The sequence below is a fragment of the Suricata suricatta genome, chromosome 6 (assembly GCF_006229205.1).
Source record: "Suricata suricatta isolate VVHF042 chromosome 6, meerkat_22Aug2017_6uvM2_HiC, whole genome shotgun sequence".
NCBI classification, from domain to species: domain Eukaryota; kingdom Metazoa; phylum Chordata; class Mammalia; order Carnivora; family Herpestidae; genus Suricata; species Suricata suricatta.
The window spans coordinates 43,642,106-43,657,749 of record NC_043705.1 but is presented as its reverse complement, the minus strand read 5'-3'; the positions used below and the strand labels follow the sequence as shown (position 1 = coordinate 43,657,749).

At 36.1% G+C, this 15,644-nt stretch overlaps 1 protein-coding gene across 6 annotated transcripts in view; it reads right to left on the bottom strand.

Moving 5' to 3' along the window:
- Positions 1-15,644, bottom strand: part of IPO11 (importin 11) — a 204,800-nt gene that overhangs the window by 87,774 nt on the left and 101,382 nt on the right. For all 6 annotated transcript variants that reach the window (XM_029942304.1, XM_029942303.1, XM_029942302.1 and 3 more), the window contains 3 exons: positions 12,143-12,219; positions 4,422-4,501; positions 3,935-4,015 (listed from right to left, as the gene is read on the bottom strand). In XM_029942304.1, coding sequence (XP_029798164.1) covers positions 3,935-4,015; positions 4,422-4,501; positions 12,143-12,219 — 238 coding nt within the window. The remainder of the gene's footprint in view (positions 1-3,934; positions 4,016-4,421; positions 4,502-12,142; positions 12,220-15,644) is intronic.

Here is a 15,644-nt window from a genome sequence, read left to right as displayed (position 1 = left end):
TGGTATATATTCACGATGGAGTACTACATGGCAATGAGAGGGAATGACATATGGCCCTTCGTAGGAAAGTGGATGGACCTTGAGGGTGTCCTGCTAAGTGAAGTAAGCCAGGCAGAGAAGGACAGAAACCATATGTTTGCACTCATAGGTCTAGCAGGAAAACAGGAGAGACCTAATGGAGAACCAGGGGGAACAGAGGAGAGAGAGAGAGTTGGGGAGAGAGAGGGATGCAGAACTTGAGAGACTATTGAATGCTGAGAATGAACTGAGGGTTGAAGGGGAAGGGGGAGGGGGGAAAAGAGGTGGTGGTGATGGTGGAGGGCACTTAAGGGGAAGAGCACTGGGCGTTGTATGGAAAACAATTTGACAGTAAAATATTATGCGAAAAAAATAAAAATAAAAGCCTTTCTATACTACAAGAATTCTCTTAAAGCCTAAAGACATTGTTCTGATATATAAATCAATCATTCTTTAGTATCAACTTTAACATCAGCAATGCATAATTCATTAAGAATGAATGCTCAGATGAATAATACTCACCCCCCCCCGACCCTCACCAGAAAGTACAAATATATTCATCATCTTGCAAGTATACCTGTGCCTCAAGAGTGACAGGGATCAGGCAGCTCTAACCTTGTCTCTTTTTTGACTGAAAACACCAAGGTCACATGCCAATTTGCTACACTTCTCACCTAACATTAGTATCTACAGTTTCAATCATTGCCATTTTCACCAAGTCTCTCAGAAAACAAACTCCCACCCCCCCTTCCAGCTAATCTTTCCACAAACGCTCTAGATTCAAATCCCAATCCTTTTCATTATCTGGAGCCAACCTTCCTTCTACTCGGTCACTGTCCTCTACAAACTTACTCAGGTCAAGTTCCCCTTGCTCCATCTTCACACACAAAAGCCACCTTTTTACTTTTTAACTGTAAATTCTTCTTATGGGTTGAATTGTACCTGCCAAAAAGATAAGTTCTAATCCTAGGTACCTGTGAATGTGACCTTAGTTGGAAATAGTCTTTGCAGATATAAATAGGTTAAGATGATACAAGTAGGACAGGCCCCTAATCCATCATGACTGGTATTCTTAACAGAAGAGAAAAAAGAGATACGAGGAGAATGTCATGGGACAATGGAAAGCAGAAATTGAAATGATGCATGTACCAACCACAGAAGCCAAAGTTTATTGGCAATCACCAAAACCTAAGACAAAGGCATGGAACCAAGTCTCTCCAAGTTTTCAGAGAGAGCACGCCTGCCAACATCTTGATATTAGACCTCTAGTGTGGAGAACCTGTGAGAAAGGTAATTAACTTCAGCCACCCAGGCTGTGGTACTTTGTTACGGGAGCCCTAGGAAACATATACAGTCCTTAATGGTATGACCCGGTACTGCCCTTATCTCATCATTTGATAAGTGAAAACTTCTGTAATATGGCACAGGACACCTTCCAATGTAGAGTCACTCCACGTTTTAAATAACACCATTATCTTCACCTTCAACAGACAATCATCACAGGATTTTCTCCCTTCTTAGTCTTATTCACTTCTTTGTGGTTTTTTAACTTGGTATTTGTCTAATTCATCCCAACCTAGGTTGTCAGAATTTTCAAATTAAAAAAAAAAAACTGTATTTTATCTGGAAACCATAATCCCTACTAAAGTTTTGAGATACCTCTAATCCAAAACCAGTAATAAATTTTTTTTAATTTTTTTATGGTTTTTATTTATTTTTGAAAGACAGAGACAGTGGGAGCAGGGGAGGGTCAGAGAGAGAGGGAGACACAGAATCTGAATGAAGCAGGCTCCAGGCTCTGCACTAGCTGTCAGCACAGAGCTCGACACGCAGGTCTCGAACCCACGAACCATGAGATCATAACCTGAGCTGAAGCCGGATGTTTAACTGACTGAGCCACCCAGGCACCCCCAAAACCACTACTTAAATAACACTGAACATGGACTGTTTTGTTTACTTTCTTCTCTCAAGAAAATGATGAAAAACAGAAACTTTGACATACTATGCCCATGGACCATAATCCTATAAATAAAGCATTACTGGAATAGAGCCACATTTATCCAGTTACATACCATCTGTGACTGCTTTCAGTTCTATAATAGCAGAAACAAATAGCTGAGACAAAAACTATATGGTCCACAAATGCTAAAACATTTACTACCTGGTACTTTACAGAAAGTGTGCTGACCCATAACCTATTGGATGAATATATGAATAATCACCAAAGATACCAAATGTAACCAATCTGAAAGTCAAGTTAATAAGCACATTAACATGGATATCTGGAGTTTTATAAGTGTGTGTGGATAATAAATGTCTGAAGAAAAACACTTTAATGCATGAGTAAGTTCACACTGATAATTACTCTTATTAGATGCACAGCAGCTAACATAGTGGTTTATATAAAATATTTTACCATCTGCACATTCACCCACTTAGTTCCCCAAATACACTGTGGATTAGTATGACAATTACTGTCATTAATTACATACAGTTGACCCCTTGAACAACATGGGTTTGAAGTATGTAGGTCCACTTCTATGTAGATTTTTTTCAATATAGTACAGTTATGAAAATGCATTTTCTCATTTTTTTCATTTTATCTCATATGATTTCCGTAATAACATTTTCTTTTCTCTACCTCACTTTATTATAAGACTACAGTATAATACATATAAACTTAAAACACACATGTATTAATGGATTGTTAATGTTAGCTTTAAGATTTCAGTCAACAGCAGGGGCTATTACAAGTTTATGGGGATTCAGAAGTTAAACGTGGATTTTCAACTGTGCAGAGGGTCACCAACTTCAGCCTTTGTGTTGTCCAAGGGTCAACTGTACATTTCTTAAAATGAACCTATTTTGGCAAATGCTTTTTATTTCACTGGGGGGAAAGTATCACTGGGGGAAAGTATATAGTTTTTAAGATCTAAAGAAATGCGATGGTTTCCACATAATAAATGCTACTTTGTTATGATAACTAACACTTCACCTAACCATCTTGCATATCAGACCATATCTGACCTAGAACAAGCTAAGACATGAGTGGGATAAAAAGTGGTTGTATATCCTTGTGAAGTACAAATAGAGCACATATGTACATATGTATATACACACACATACATGTATATTTAAAGATATATTTCACCATATATTTAGGAATGCATTTATGTTCTCATATATTTATTTAATTGATCCTAATTATATCTTTAATACATAACTATATACAACCCGGAGCCTGTTCTTAATAAGACACAATTATATACAACATAAAAAGATCTTTAATCTTTTAAGATTAAAGGCATAAAGATTAACTCATTTTATTTTTAACGTTTTTTTTAATGAAGTATAACTGACATAGAATATGCATTACTTTCAAGTATACAACACAATGATGTGATACTCATTCTAAATTATGCAAAATCTATACAAGTTTAGTAGTGTAACTATGATAGCCAAAACAAATTAAAAGTACTTAATTATAATAATAAAATGTCCTCCCCAATACTTACCTGGCAGGGGAGATACCATGATCACGAAAATGTCCTCCCCAAAGTAGGCCAACCAACTGGAGCAGTGGGAAGTATCACATGCCACCAGCCTTTGGACAGTTCATAAACATTTTAAAGTAATGTCTCAGGATAGGGGATGAGGAATGGACCTTGATTAGGGTCTCGTCAACAGGGACCATGTCAAAAATGTGGAATCTGCATTTTAACAACATCCTCAGGAGATCTGTATGCACATTCAATTTTGACATCCCTGGTCCAGAAGTATTGGAGAAATTAAATAACTTTAAAATAAAAAACTGTCTAGTACTCTTCTTGCCAATCATCCAAACCCAAATAAATGAAGGTCCAATTTTGCAAAATACAGATGGAAAATGTAATATTCATATAGCATAGGACAATACCTTGAGTACTTGAACTTGACCTTCTGTAGTAATTTCTTTTAGCAGCTCACAAAAGGACTGACACAGACCTACTGCATATGTCTGAAATTCAATCAAAAGTCAAAAATATACATATGAATACACTTGCAGTATTAAAAAAGGCAAAAATTCAATGTGGAACTATCATCTATTTGTCAATCACTTAAGTTCTAAGCGTACAAATTAACGATTGCAACTCTTAGAAAAAGCTTACAAAATAAGAATACAGTTCACTGCTACAGTGATTTTTATAGAAATATAAAGACATATTTATTTATAGAGCATCCTGTGTTAAGCAACAGTACATCGAACTGCATCATGTCTGCTCTACAGGACTGAGAAAGCTTTTTCTCCCCTTTAGAATAATAGATCAATCTTTAAAATGTTTTCAAGGTACCTCTTGATTTCAAATGAGAAACAATCAAATAACTATATATATTTTTACAATGCAAAAACTACTACACCATACCTGCAGAAATTCTGTTGACGATAAAAAGATATAACCATTGATGATCTTAAAGCAGGTTCTGAGGTTTTCTGAACTTAATTCTGCCAATGAATTTATTTTAAAAAGAACAAATTAATTCAATGTTCACTGTCAGTTTACATGAAGCAATTTATTTAAAACTAAGTTACATACCCTTCGTTAGAAATCTTTTCTGTGCACTATTCAGACTACTAGGATATAGATAATTATCTAAAATCTGACATTAACTTATACCTGAGTACTTTCCCATATACCTGCCACTAGTTAAAACAGTTCGGAAAAAAATATTTCCAGGTTTTTTTCCTTCAGAAAAGAATTATGTAACCAAATGAACCAACCTTCCATTTCAAACTATATTTCTAGTGCTAGTGCCCTACTTGTGACAAGAGACCCTATTACACTCCAAAAATTTAAACCATTTAGATAGTTCTCAACCCTTAATCTTCTTCAAATCTGCTCCCCTCTAAGAAATAACACATAAAAAATGTTCCTAAAAATTTAACTACCAGGGGCACCTGAGTGGCTCAGTCCATTAAGCATCTAACTCTCGATTTCAGCTCAGGTTATGATCTCAGTTGATGGGTTCAAGCCCCACATCGGGCTCCATGCTAATGGCAAGAAAGCTGCTTGGATTCTCTCTCTCTCCTTTGCTCTCTGTCCCTACCCTGCTCATGCAGGCTCTCTCTCAAAATAAACTTAAAAAAATTTAACTACCAGAATAGCACAGGAAAAGGATATTGTGTTTAGCAGTTCGAGAGCTATTTTAGTAAAACTGTGTATCATCAAATGTTCATAGTGTTATTTCACATATCTTATCATATATAATAATAACACAATAGAATGCAGATCTTATGTAATTATTCAGATCAAAACATGACCGCAAAATATCTACATTAAAAACCTGCCATTCTTGGGGCACCTGAGTGGTTCTGTCAGTTAAGCGTTCAACTTCAGCTTAGGTCACGATCTCACAGTTCGTGTGTTTGAGCCCCACGTCAGGCTCTGTGATCACAGCTCCAAGCCTGGAGCCTGCTTCGTATTTTCTGTCTCCCTCTCTCTGACCCTCCCCTGCTTGCACTTTCTCTCTCTCTCTCTCTCTCTCAAAAATAAAATATTAAAAAAAATTTTAATAAAACCTGCCATTCTTTATTATTAGTATTTTCAAAATTCTACTTAATGTACGGTTAAAAATATTTTTTTCTGACAAAATATTGGCCTAGGCTCTAGTTCTCAATTTCCATCCTAGCATAGTGAGAAGGCATTCTATTTGAATGAGAGTTTCCCATATACTTTCACAGAAAAAGGACCATTTTAATCCCAGCTCAAAATGTCTTTTAAAGGCACATTCAATATACACTTTAGGATTCAACAGATCATTTAGAAATGAAAAAACTGGAAGGGACAGGGATGGACCAACTTGTTACCCTACTAATAAAAGACATAGAAATAAAGCATCTAAGTATTTTTTGACATAAGACAAAAATCTCAGGATAAAGAAGTAGGCCTTTATACTGGATAAGGTTATTATTATCTTTTTTTTTTTTTTTTACTTTATTTTGAGAGAACGTGTGAGCAGAGACAGAGAGAGACAATGCCAAGCAGGCTCCGATTTATCAATGCAGAGCCTGACACGGGGCTCAAACTCATGAATGGGGAGATTATTGCCTGAGCCAAAACCTAGAGTCAGATGCTTAACCAAATGAGCTACCCAAGACACTCCTGGATAAAATTATTCTTATGAAAAATTCACAATGTCTTTTTCTTCTCAAGGAGAAAGTCAAGTCTGGACTTGTGCACACTGTTTAGCAGACCAGCACTGAAGAGGAGAGGGGCAAGAATTAAAGTAAGGGAGAAAGGTCTTATTTAAGTGAGAACTTAAGAAGGCTACACTACAGGCATGTCTGGGAATGTAATTTCTAAAACATTTATCTCTAAATTCTTATCAATATACATGAAGTAAACAATATTTAAGAAGGACTGATTCCCAAAACCACACTGTCCATCTCTTCCTGCAGTGCTTTAAAAACTATTCCTGGATGCATCTAAAGGGGCAAATACTCAAGTCACTCGTTCACTTCATACTGTTTTCCATGCCTCCATCATGCCAAGGCTAGCTTTAAATTTTCCAGGGCATGCTATCATCAGCAAGTATTAAATACTGACATTTAAAATACACTTAAAATTAACAAATGTGTCTAGTTTAAAGTAATAATGAATGCTGTCCATTATATCCAGGAATTCCTAGCGACACTCTGAAGAAAATTATCATCCAGTCTAGTATCAGAAGAAGCTATGCTGTGGGGCACCTGGGTTAAGTGTCCACCTCTTGCTTTCAGCTCAGGTCATGATCTCACAGTTTGTCAGTTTGAGCCCTGTGTCAGGCTCAGCACTTACAGTGCCGAAGCCTGTTTCAGATCCTGTCTCCCCTTTTCTAGCCCTCTCCCACTCATGCTCTCTCCCTCTCTCTCTCTCTCTCTCTCTCTCTCTCTCTCTCTCTCTCAAGAATAAATATTAAAAATAAAAAGTTTTTTAATAAAAAAAAAAGCCATACCTCAACTATGCAAGGGATCGTATTTTTTTTTTTTTAAGAGAGAGAGAGAAAACGTGACAGCGTACATGTGAGCACACACGCAAGCAGGGGAGAAGGGCAAAGGGAGAGAGAGAATCCCAAGCAGGTTCCAGCGTGGAGTCCAGCACAGGCCTCAATCCAAGACCTCGGGATTATGACCTGAGCCAAAATCAAGAGTTGGACAGTCAACTGACTGAGCTACTCACGTGCCCCTGTATTTACTTTCAGACCCTGTGAATAATTTAAATCAAATGCTCTCAAGCACAGGCTACTGCACCCCCAAGAGGCTTGTGGCAATGTCCGGAAACTCTTGTTGTTACAACTGGCACCTAAGGGGCTGAGATTAAGGAGGCTACAAAGCTTCCTACACTGCACAGGATAGCGCCTCAAAGCAAAAACTTACCTGGCCCAAAATGTCAACAGTGTCCACACCGAAAACCCCTAACTTAAGTGATCAAATTTTCCTTTCATAGCTAATGAACGAAATCAGAGGCAAATCTCTGACCCAAAGTATCTAATTAAGCTGTGTCCACATATGATTTATTATTGGATTATAATTTGTAGTCAGCAAATCCTTTCCCCCTCGTGCTTTTGCTCCCGTAATCTGTACTTTCATGTTACGTTTTATTTATTTTCTTAATGTCTCTGTTATGGGGCAAAGAGAACGAATTACTGAATTATGTTAAAGAAACTCAGTAGAAAATTATATTTAACCATACTATTTAAGGTTTATGTTTGGAAATCCAACTATCACAACTTCTTTTATTTCAAATTCTGGTAATATATGAAGGCTAAGACAGCCTACATTATCATTAAGTTAAATAGGGATAAGTCCGTTCCAAATCAGAAAGAAGTTACCAGCAGAAAAATTTAATTGGTCAAGGAACAATAGTTTGACATTTATGATAACACAAACAAGAGCCAGTCAGATATGTATCTTGTTTGTAATGAGAATACTAAGAAGTTAATACTAAAAAATAGATTTGAAAGATTTTAAAAACAAGACTTTAGAACTAAATTATCAGAATTACTTTTAATTATAGCCTCTGGTTCTACTTTAAATTCCTCTGGTTCTACATACATTGAGGAAAAAGGATATAAAATGAATTTTAGTCTTAGATTTATTCACACTTAAGATACCTTAAAATTCATTAACTTAAATATCTAATAATATTCAATATTGCTAGTTTTAGTATTTTAAATGAAAATGAGAAAATTCCTGCCAATACCTTTGTTTCTACTTATAAAAACATAATAGCTATTATAGTCATTAAGTAAATTTTTAAAAATCAGATTTATAAAGAATGTTTTCCCTGATAATATATACAAATATTCATTTTGATCCATATTCTTAAAAACTTAAAATTAATATTCGGTTGTATTTCAAAATAAATTTTAAAGATCCCATGAAAGAATGTAAACATAAAATGCTGCGTGTGGAAGTCAGTTTTACAATGCTGTGTTGTACTGTACAATATTGTGTGGTAAAAAGAAAAAAGGTAACACTGATGTCAAGGCATAGCAAACATGTATAAAGAGGATTTCTTCATATTACCGAACCAAATACCATAATACATAAGACAAATTACACCTAATGTTTGCTTTCAAAGAGGAAAGCAGGGAGTAAATTCAAAAGCATCTATATCATCTAGATTCATTGCTACTGTCAATAGAGAATTTTTTAATTTTTTGAAAATTAAAAAAGCTTACATCAATTATCGCAAGGATGAAATTTCACTAGTTCTTATTTTAAAAAATGTTTATTCATGTTCAGAGAGAGAAGAGTGCTTGTTGGGGAGGGTCAGAGAGAGTGCATGTGTGAGTACTTGTGGCAGATGGGGGGTGCGGACGGCAGGCAGCGAGTGAGCAAGTGAGCGTGAGAGAATGAGAGAGAGAGAGAGAGAGAGAGAGAATATCCCAAGAAGGCTTAAGGCTATCAGCACTGAGTTTAAGGCGGGGCTTGATCTCACCAACAGTGAGATCATGACCTGAGATGAAATGAAGAGTCAGATGCTTTAACGACCTAAGCCACTCTGGCGCCCTAAAATTTCACTAGTTCTTGATTCAGTTAAGTAATAAATCCTAGAGACACAAAGGTTGGTTAGTTTTTCTTTTAAAAAAGCAGTAATAGGGGCGCCTGGGTGGCTCAGTCGGTTGAGCCTCCCGACTTTGGCTTGGGTCAGATCTCACGTTCGTGGGTTCGAGCCCCGCGTCGGGCTCTGTGCTGACAGCCAGCTCAGAGCCTGGAGCCTGCTTTCGGTTCTGTGCTTCCTTCTCTCTCTGCCCCTCCCCCTCTCATACTCTGTCTCTCTCTGTATCAAAAATAAATAAAACATTAAAAAAATTTTTTTAATTTAAAAAAAAGCAGTAATATTAACAGTAACATATTATTGTAAAACACTTAAATATTCTTTACTATGTGCCAGAGACTGTTCTTAACACACAGAAGTCCTTACTGATTTGGAAGGACTATGCATCAACCACAAACTGTTTCACAGTGCTTACCTATATCTACGCTCAAAATAGTGTCATAAAATCATAGTACGGTCAATGTATTTATGTCTCTTTTTCCTGTGTACCAACCCTTTTCCTACTACACCGTAAAGTCAGGTATGCTGAATTTGGGGTCAAAGAACAAAGGTAAAGCAAAATCACTGTGATTGTCAACTTTTTCATGAACAGGATTCAGCCATTTTTACTTATGAAGACATCCATAAAGGTTAATGTCTGAATCCTGTTTATGACAAAGTTGATAATGGCTCTAGCTGAGGTTTCTATTCTTAGGTCAAATATAAAGAACTATGGATTACCCAGAAGGGCACTGTGTTTGATCTCCAAGTTAGGATAGAATAGAACTAAAAGGCCTTTGCCTGACTTAAGGGACATTTCCCACTCTGTTTCTCTGTAGTATCTTAAAGGTAGACACAACTTTTTTTTTTTTTTTTTTTTACAAGACTAGCAATAAGTGGTCTACTGGAACAGCCTTTATCTTTGGGAATTTTTTCAACAATTTTATGAGGACACTAGATGATAAATGGCGAGAGGCTCTTTAATAGAAAACAACTGGTATTGTGGTATTATTGAGATTTATATGCAGAATGGGATAAAATAACAGAAAATCTCAGAATATACATAAAGGCCTAATTATACTATTTGCCCACTAAGATCACCCAGCAAATGAGATGTTCTCTCACCAGTTTTAATAGTATTTTAATCCATACTTGTTGATACTCTCAAAGAGTTACTTTTGAGAGTAACTTTTCCAGTGCATCATTATACCTCAATAATATTTTTGCCTCTAATAAAATTGCTCGCTACAAATAAACTCCCAGAAAAGTCTTCAGTATTGCCATAAATGCCCTCTCCTGACAATATTCAGTTAGTGTCCACAAAGTTCTAATGAAGGAATTAAAGATGCTTGAAGAATGGATACTATGAATGGGAAAAAAATTTTTACATTTTATAAATTAATGATAGTATTTTACAGACTGGAAAAGAATCAGAAAGGCTAGTAAATAGCACTATATACAATCCTTGTATTACTCCATGAATCAACGTGGATGGAACTAGACTGTGTTATGCTAAGTGAAATAAGTCAGTCAGAGAAAGACAAATATTATATGACTTCACTCATGTGGAATTTAAGAAACAAAACAGATGAACAAAGGGTAAAAGAAGGAAAAATAAAATCAGATAAAAACAGAGAGGGAGGCAAACCCTAAAAGACTCTTAACTACAGAGAACTGAGGGTTGATGAAGGGGAAAGGGGTGGGCAGATGTGCTAGATGGATGACGGGCATCAAGGAGGCACTTGCTGGTATGAGCACCGGGTGTTATATGTAAGTGATGCATCACTAAATCCTACTCCTGAAACCAGTACTACATGTATGTTAACTTGAATTTAAATAAAATCTTGGAGAGAAAAAGAAAAATGTCAATCTCCAATGATAAAATCTCTCACAAAATAACATCTCAATAAACAAAATATTGTATTTTTTCAATGTAAGATACTCATACTTGTGAATGGTAGATGATATCTAATGGGAAAGTATTTATTTTCTCCTATTATCATCAGAATACATGTTCAGACTGGGAAAGAAAACTAGATCTCCTCCAAGGTGGCTGAAAGAGACTAAGGCCCCATTCCTAGCTGAGTGTTCAGCTCTCCCATCCCATGTGCCACAAGTGATGCTCCAGGAACACTAGGCTTCGGGGCGGGGTGCCTGGCTGCTCAGTTAGTTAAGTGTCTGACTCTTGATTTCAACTAAGGTTAGGATCTCACTATTGTTGAGATGGAGCCCCATGTCGAGCCTACTTAGTACTCTCTCTCTCTCTGTCCCTTCCCCCCCTCAAAATAAACTTTAAAAGATAAAAAGAACACTAAGCTTCATGATGTCACATCTCTATACATAACACTTTACAATACACATGATCTGCCAATAGTTAATTGTCTTCACGTTGCTGCTTCCTTAGGCTAAACCAGAAATATGTACAGGGGCACCTGGCTGGCTCCGTGGGTAAAGCATCCAACTCCCAGTTTCAGCTCAGGCCATGACCTCACCATTCATGAGTTCAGACCTTACACTGGGCTCTGTGTTGGAAGCCAGGAGCCTGCTTCAGGTTCTCTCTCCCTCTCTCTCTGCCCTCCCCCAACTCACATGATCTCTGTCTCTCTCAAAATGAATAAACTTAAAAAAATTTTTTTGAATATGTACAGAGCTCATTTGTGATAGCATAAATATGATAGCATAAAATCACTTTCTTAAAAAATCGGATAAAACCATAGTATAAAGAAGCAGTTTTACAATATTGTCTTTTAAATACTTTGTAGAACCTGCTATGAAACAGAAATTTTAGCAAAGTTCCAACTAAATAGGGAATTAGTTTTCCAAGAACGCTCTTTTGTTTTTAGTTAGTGATTTGGTAAATTTAGTGTTTACTCTTTAGGAAGGAGAAATGGTTCCACAAAGTTATATAGGAAAAAATATCCAAAAACCATTAAAACACTATTAAATTTGTTTGTGAATATCAGGGACTTGTGTAAAAATGGAAGTCCTAATTTAAAGTTACCCAGTAAAGCCCAAAATGATGGCTGCGTTCAAAAATAGCATTAAGTTTACATTTTACTACATACCAAGAAGTGGGGACATATTCTGAAATATGCGAAGCAACTCCGGTGTAACACATGGGCTGTTTTCCAAAGTCACTAACCTAGGAAGAAAAAATAGATAACTGAATCTTTTTCTATAGTCATTAAGCTATTAACAATACAACTCATTAAAAAAGTGTCCCATCTAAAGGAAGAAAGAAAAAAGGACAATACAGGAAATTATAAAAGTTATCTATCTACATCAAATGAAAAACCTATCTATGAATCATGTATTATTATTTATATATACACAGCAAAATAGTAAGGGAAGTAACTACATATTAAATATTTACAGTTATAAAAAGTCTTTATAATAAAATTATAAAAATACAGCAAAAGCATGATTATTATGGGATGGTCAAGGAAACACAAAATTACTTTGTTCTTTTTATATTTTTCTGTCACATACATGTAACTGATGTGTCCTTTCAACAAGACACTGGGCAACATCAAAGAATCAACATATATAAAATAATATATATACAGGTTGTGGTTTACTACAGAAGTGTGCATTTGGTTTACCTCCTAACCCAGCACACACCCAAAGAAGTTAAAAGAAAAAATATATATATGATTGTCACAACAGTTGCAAGAAAGGACTAGGAGGCGATCCTATTCAAAATCTAACATTCATTATAACGTCTTATCTCAATATAAACAGAAAGTAAATCCTTAATCTGGTAAGAGACAACCTCACCAACACTCAAAGAAAACACACCTAACGATATGTTGAAGTCATTCTCTAAAAAACAGAATCACACCTCAAAAAGTTTCTATTACCTTGTCTACCTTCCCATCTACTGAGTGTATATATGGAAGGCTCCTCACAAGATATGCCAACTAAGTTAAAAAGACACAAGAGTGAGAAGAAAAAGTTAAATAGTCTTTATTCACAAAAGGTATGATTGACAGAAAAGAGATGGAGAAAGAATTCATAAAGTATTTTAATCATGAAGAGACCACAAGGTGACTGAAAATATCAATACATTGAATACAAAAACGAACTCAGTTTCTACACGTCAAAATAAGTAATTAAGTTTTTTTTTAATGTTTTATTTATTTTGATACAAAGAGAGACAGAGCATGAGAGGGGGAGGGGCAGAGAGAGAGAGAAGGAAACACAGAACCAGAAGCAGGCTCCAGGCTCTGAGCCAGCTGTCAGCACAGAGCCCGATGCGGGGCTCGAACCCACAAACGTGAGATCTGACCCGAGCTGAAGTCGGAGGCTTAATCGACTGAGCCACCCAGGCGCCCCAGTAATTAAGTTTTAAATAGATGTTGGGGCACCTGAGTGCTTCAGTCAGTTGAGTGTCCGACGTGGTTTCATCACAGGTCATGGTCTCGCAGTTTTGTGAGTCTGAGCCCCACATCAGGCTCTGTGCTGGTGGCTCAGAGCCTGCTTGGGATTCTTTCTCTCTCTCTCTCTCTCTCTCTGACCCTCCCACACTTGCACAGTCTCTGTTTCTCTCCAATAAAATAAAACTTAAAAACAAAATAAAATAAAAAGATTTAAATAGATGTTCTTATTAAGAGTCACTGATACAAAAATCTAGCATCATAATGATGTCAATTCTCTCTAAGCTGTTACACAGAAATCAATAAAACATCCAATCTCCATAGACTGTTCCCTAAAAATTAGGTAAGTGGATTCTAAAATGATTTAGAAGGCAAATGATGAAAAATAAATAAATTTATCAAGAAAACAAAACATATGTGGGGGGGGGACTTGCTTTACCATATATTATGACTTACTATAAAACTAATATATTTAATAATCATAAAAAGAACACCAAAAAACCCCACTCATTTATGACAGAGGTGGTTCCTAGGTTAAGAATGGTTGGAAAACTCAAGTCATTGGTGGTAAGCTACTGGGCCTCCACCTCACACAAAATACCTAATTCTAATATTTACATGAGAAGTGTGAGTCTTTATTTTACAAGATGTTAGCAGTATATACTTAGAGCTTTAGGTTTAAAAAAGATTATAGAAAAAGACACGTATGACTACATTAAAATGAACAATTACTGTATGTCAAAAGTTGCCTCAAAATTGTCAAAATCTAAGTCACATACTGGTAGAAGATTGTTTCTAACGTATATAACTGAAAAGGGAACAGATTCAAAGGAACATACGAAAGAGGTTAGGAAGAGAAAACGTACAGAACAAATGAACAAGCATTCCAAAGAGGATACAAAAACTGGCAATAAACTTGACTATAAAAGTATAAAAAGATACTGACTAATCAAGAAAATGCCAATTATAAGCAAAACAAGGTACAACTTTACCCTTACCATGTTATCAGAATTTTCAGCCTGACCTAATACATACTGGCAAAGCTATAAAAAAAAAAAAAAGTGAGAACTCTTGCATATTGCTGCTGACAGAAAGAAGTTGGTATCATGACTAGAAACTATTATTATCTGAAAAAGTGAAATGTGTATATGTGCACACACCTATGACCTCGTGAATAAGGTCTCATACATTTGCATACCTTGTCATGTACAAAAATGTTCAGAGTTGCGTTATCTACACATCAAGCAAAATGGCATATGAGTAAATGAATTGTTACATTCACACCATTAAACTCATCAATATGGGTGAATCTTAAAACAGGGATCCAAAAAAAATAAAGCAAGTTAGAACTCCCACTGTAAAATCTGTAAGAAGCTTTAGTAAGATACATCGTGTAGAGTCACACACACATGCATGACTGTAAAAACATTAAGCCACAAGAAAGAATACCAAGGAATGAAAACAAGAAATATTGGTACACTGGGTCATCCCTGAGATGAAAATAGGAGAATCCAACAAACCTGCCACGGACATTCTTACCCTCCCATTTCTTCACCAGGGTATGGAAAATGGATTTTCATTTTATGTAAGTTACAAATAATTACAAACAATATGACTTCCCTGTTACTTTGTATCTATGAACTATTTCACAAATCTTAAAAGCCAAAATTAAGAAAAGGAAGCGGGGGGCGGGGGGGGGAGTGGGACAGAAGAAACCAGCCACCCTAAAAATGAAGTTTGTGCCACAAACACAAGCAGTGGTAGCTTTAGACACTTTATCTTGTCCTGATCGACAAGAACAGGAAATGATTCCATGATGCCATTTCTGAAGAATAAAATGAGAGAAAAGGTTTAAAAACTTTTTCCTATTCCTCTTTAAAATAAAAATGAAACCAAAAGAAAATCATTACCTAGTCATGATATTTCAGTGAGAAAACAAGTGATGGGCATATTCTAAATTTCAGATTAGGTTTGAAGCTCTGTCACTGGGACCAAATTAAGACTCCATGTGACTCTTTCTTTCCCACTGTCACTACCTTAGTAAAAAGGCCATTCAGGGCATTGTCACTCTCACTGCCTATGCTAGCATCCATAATACAAGCCATACTATTCAAAAAAGGAAGAAGTCTTGGGGCCCCTGGGTGGCTCAACTGGTTGGGCGTACAATTCTTGGTTTCGGCTCAAGTCATGA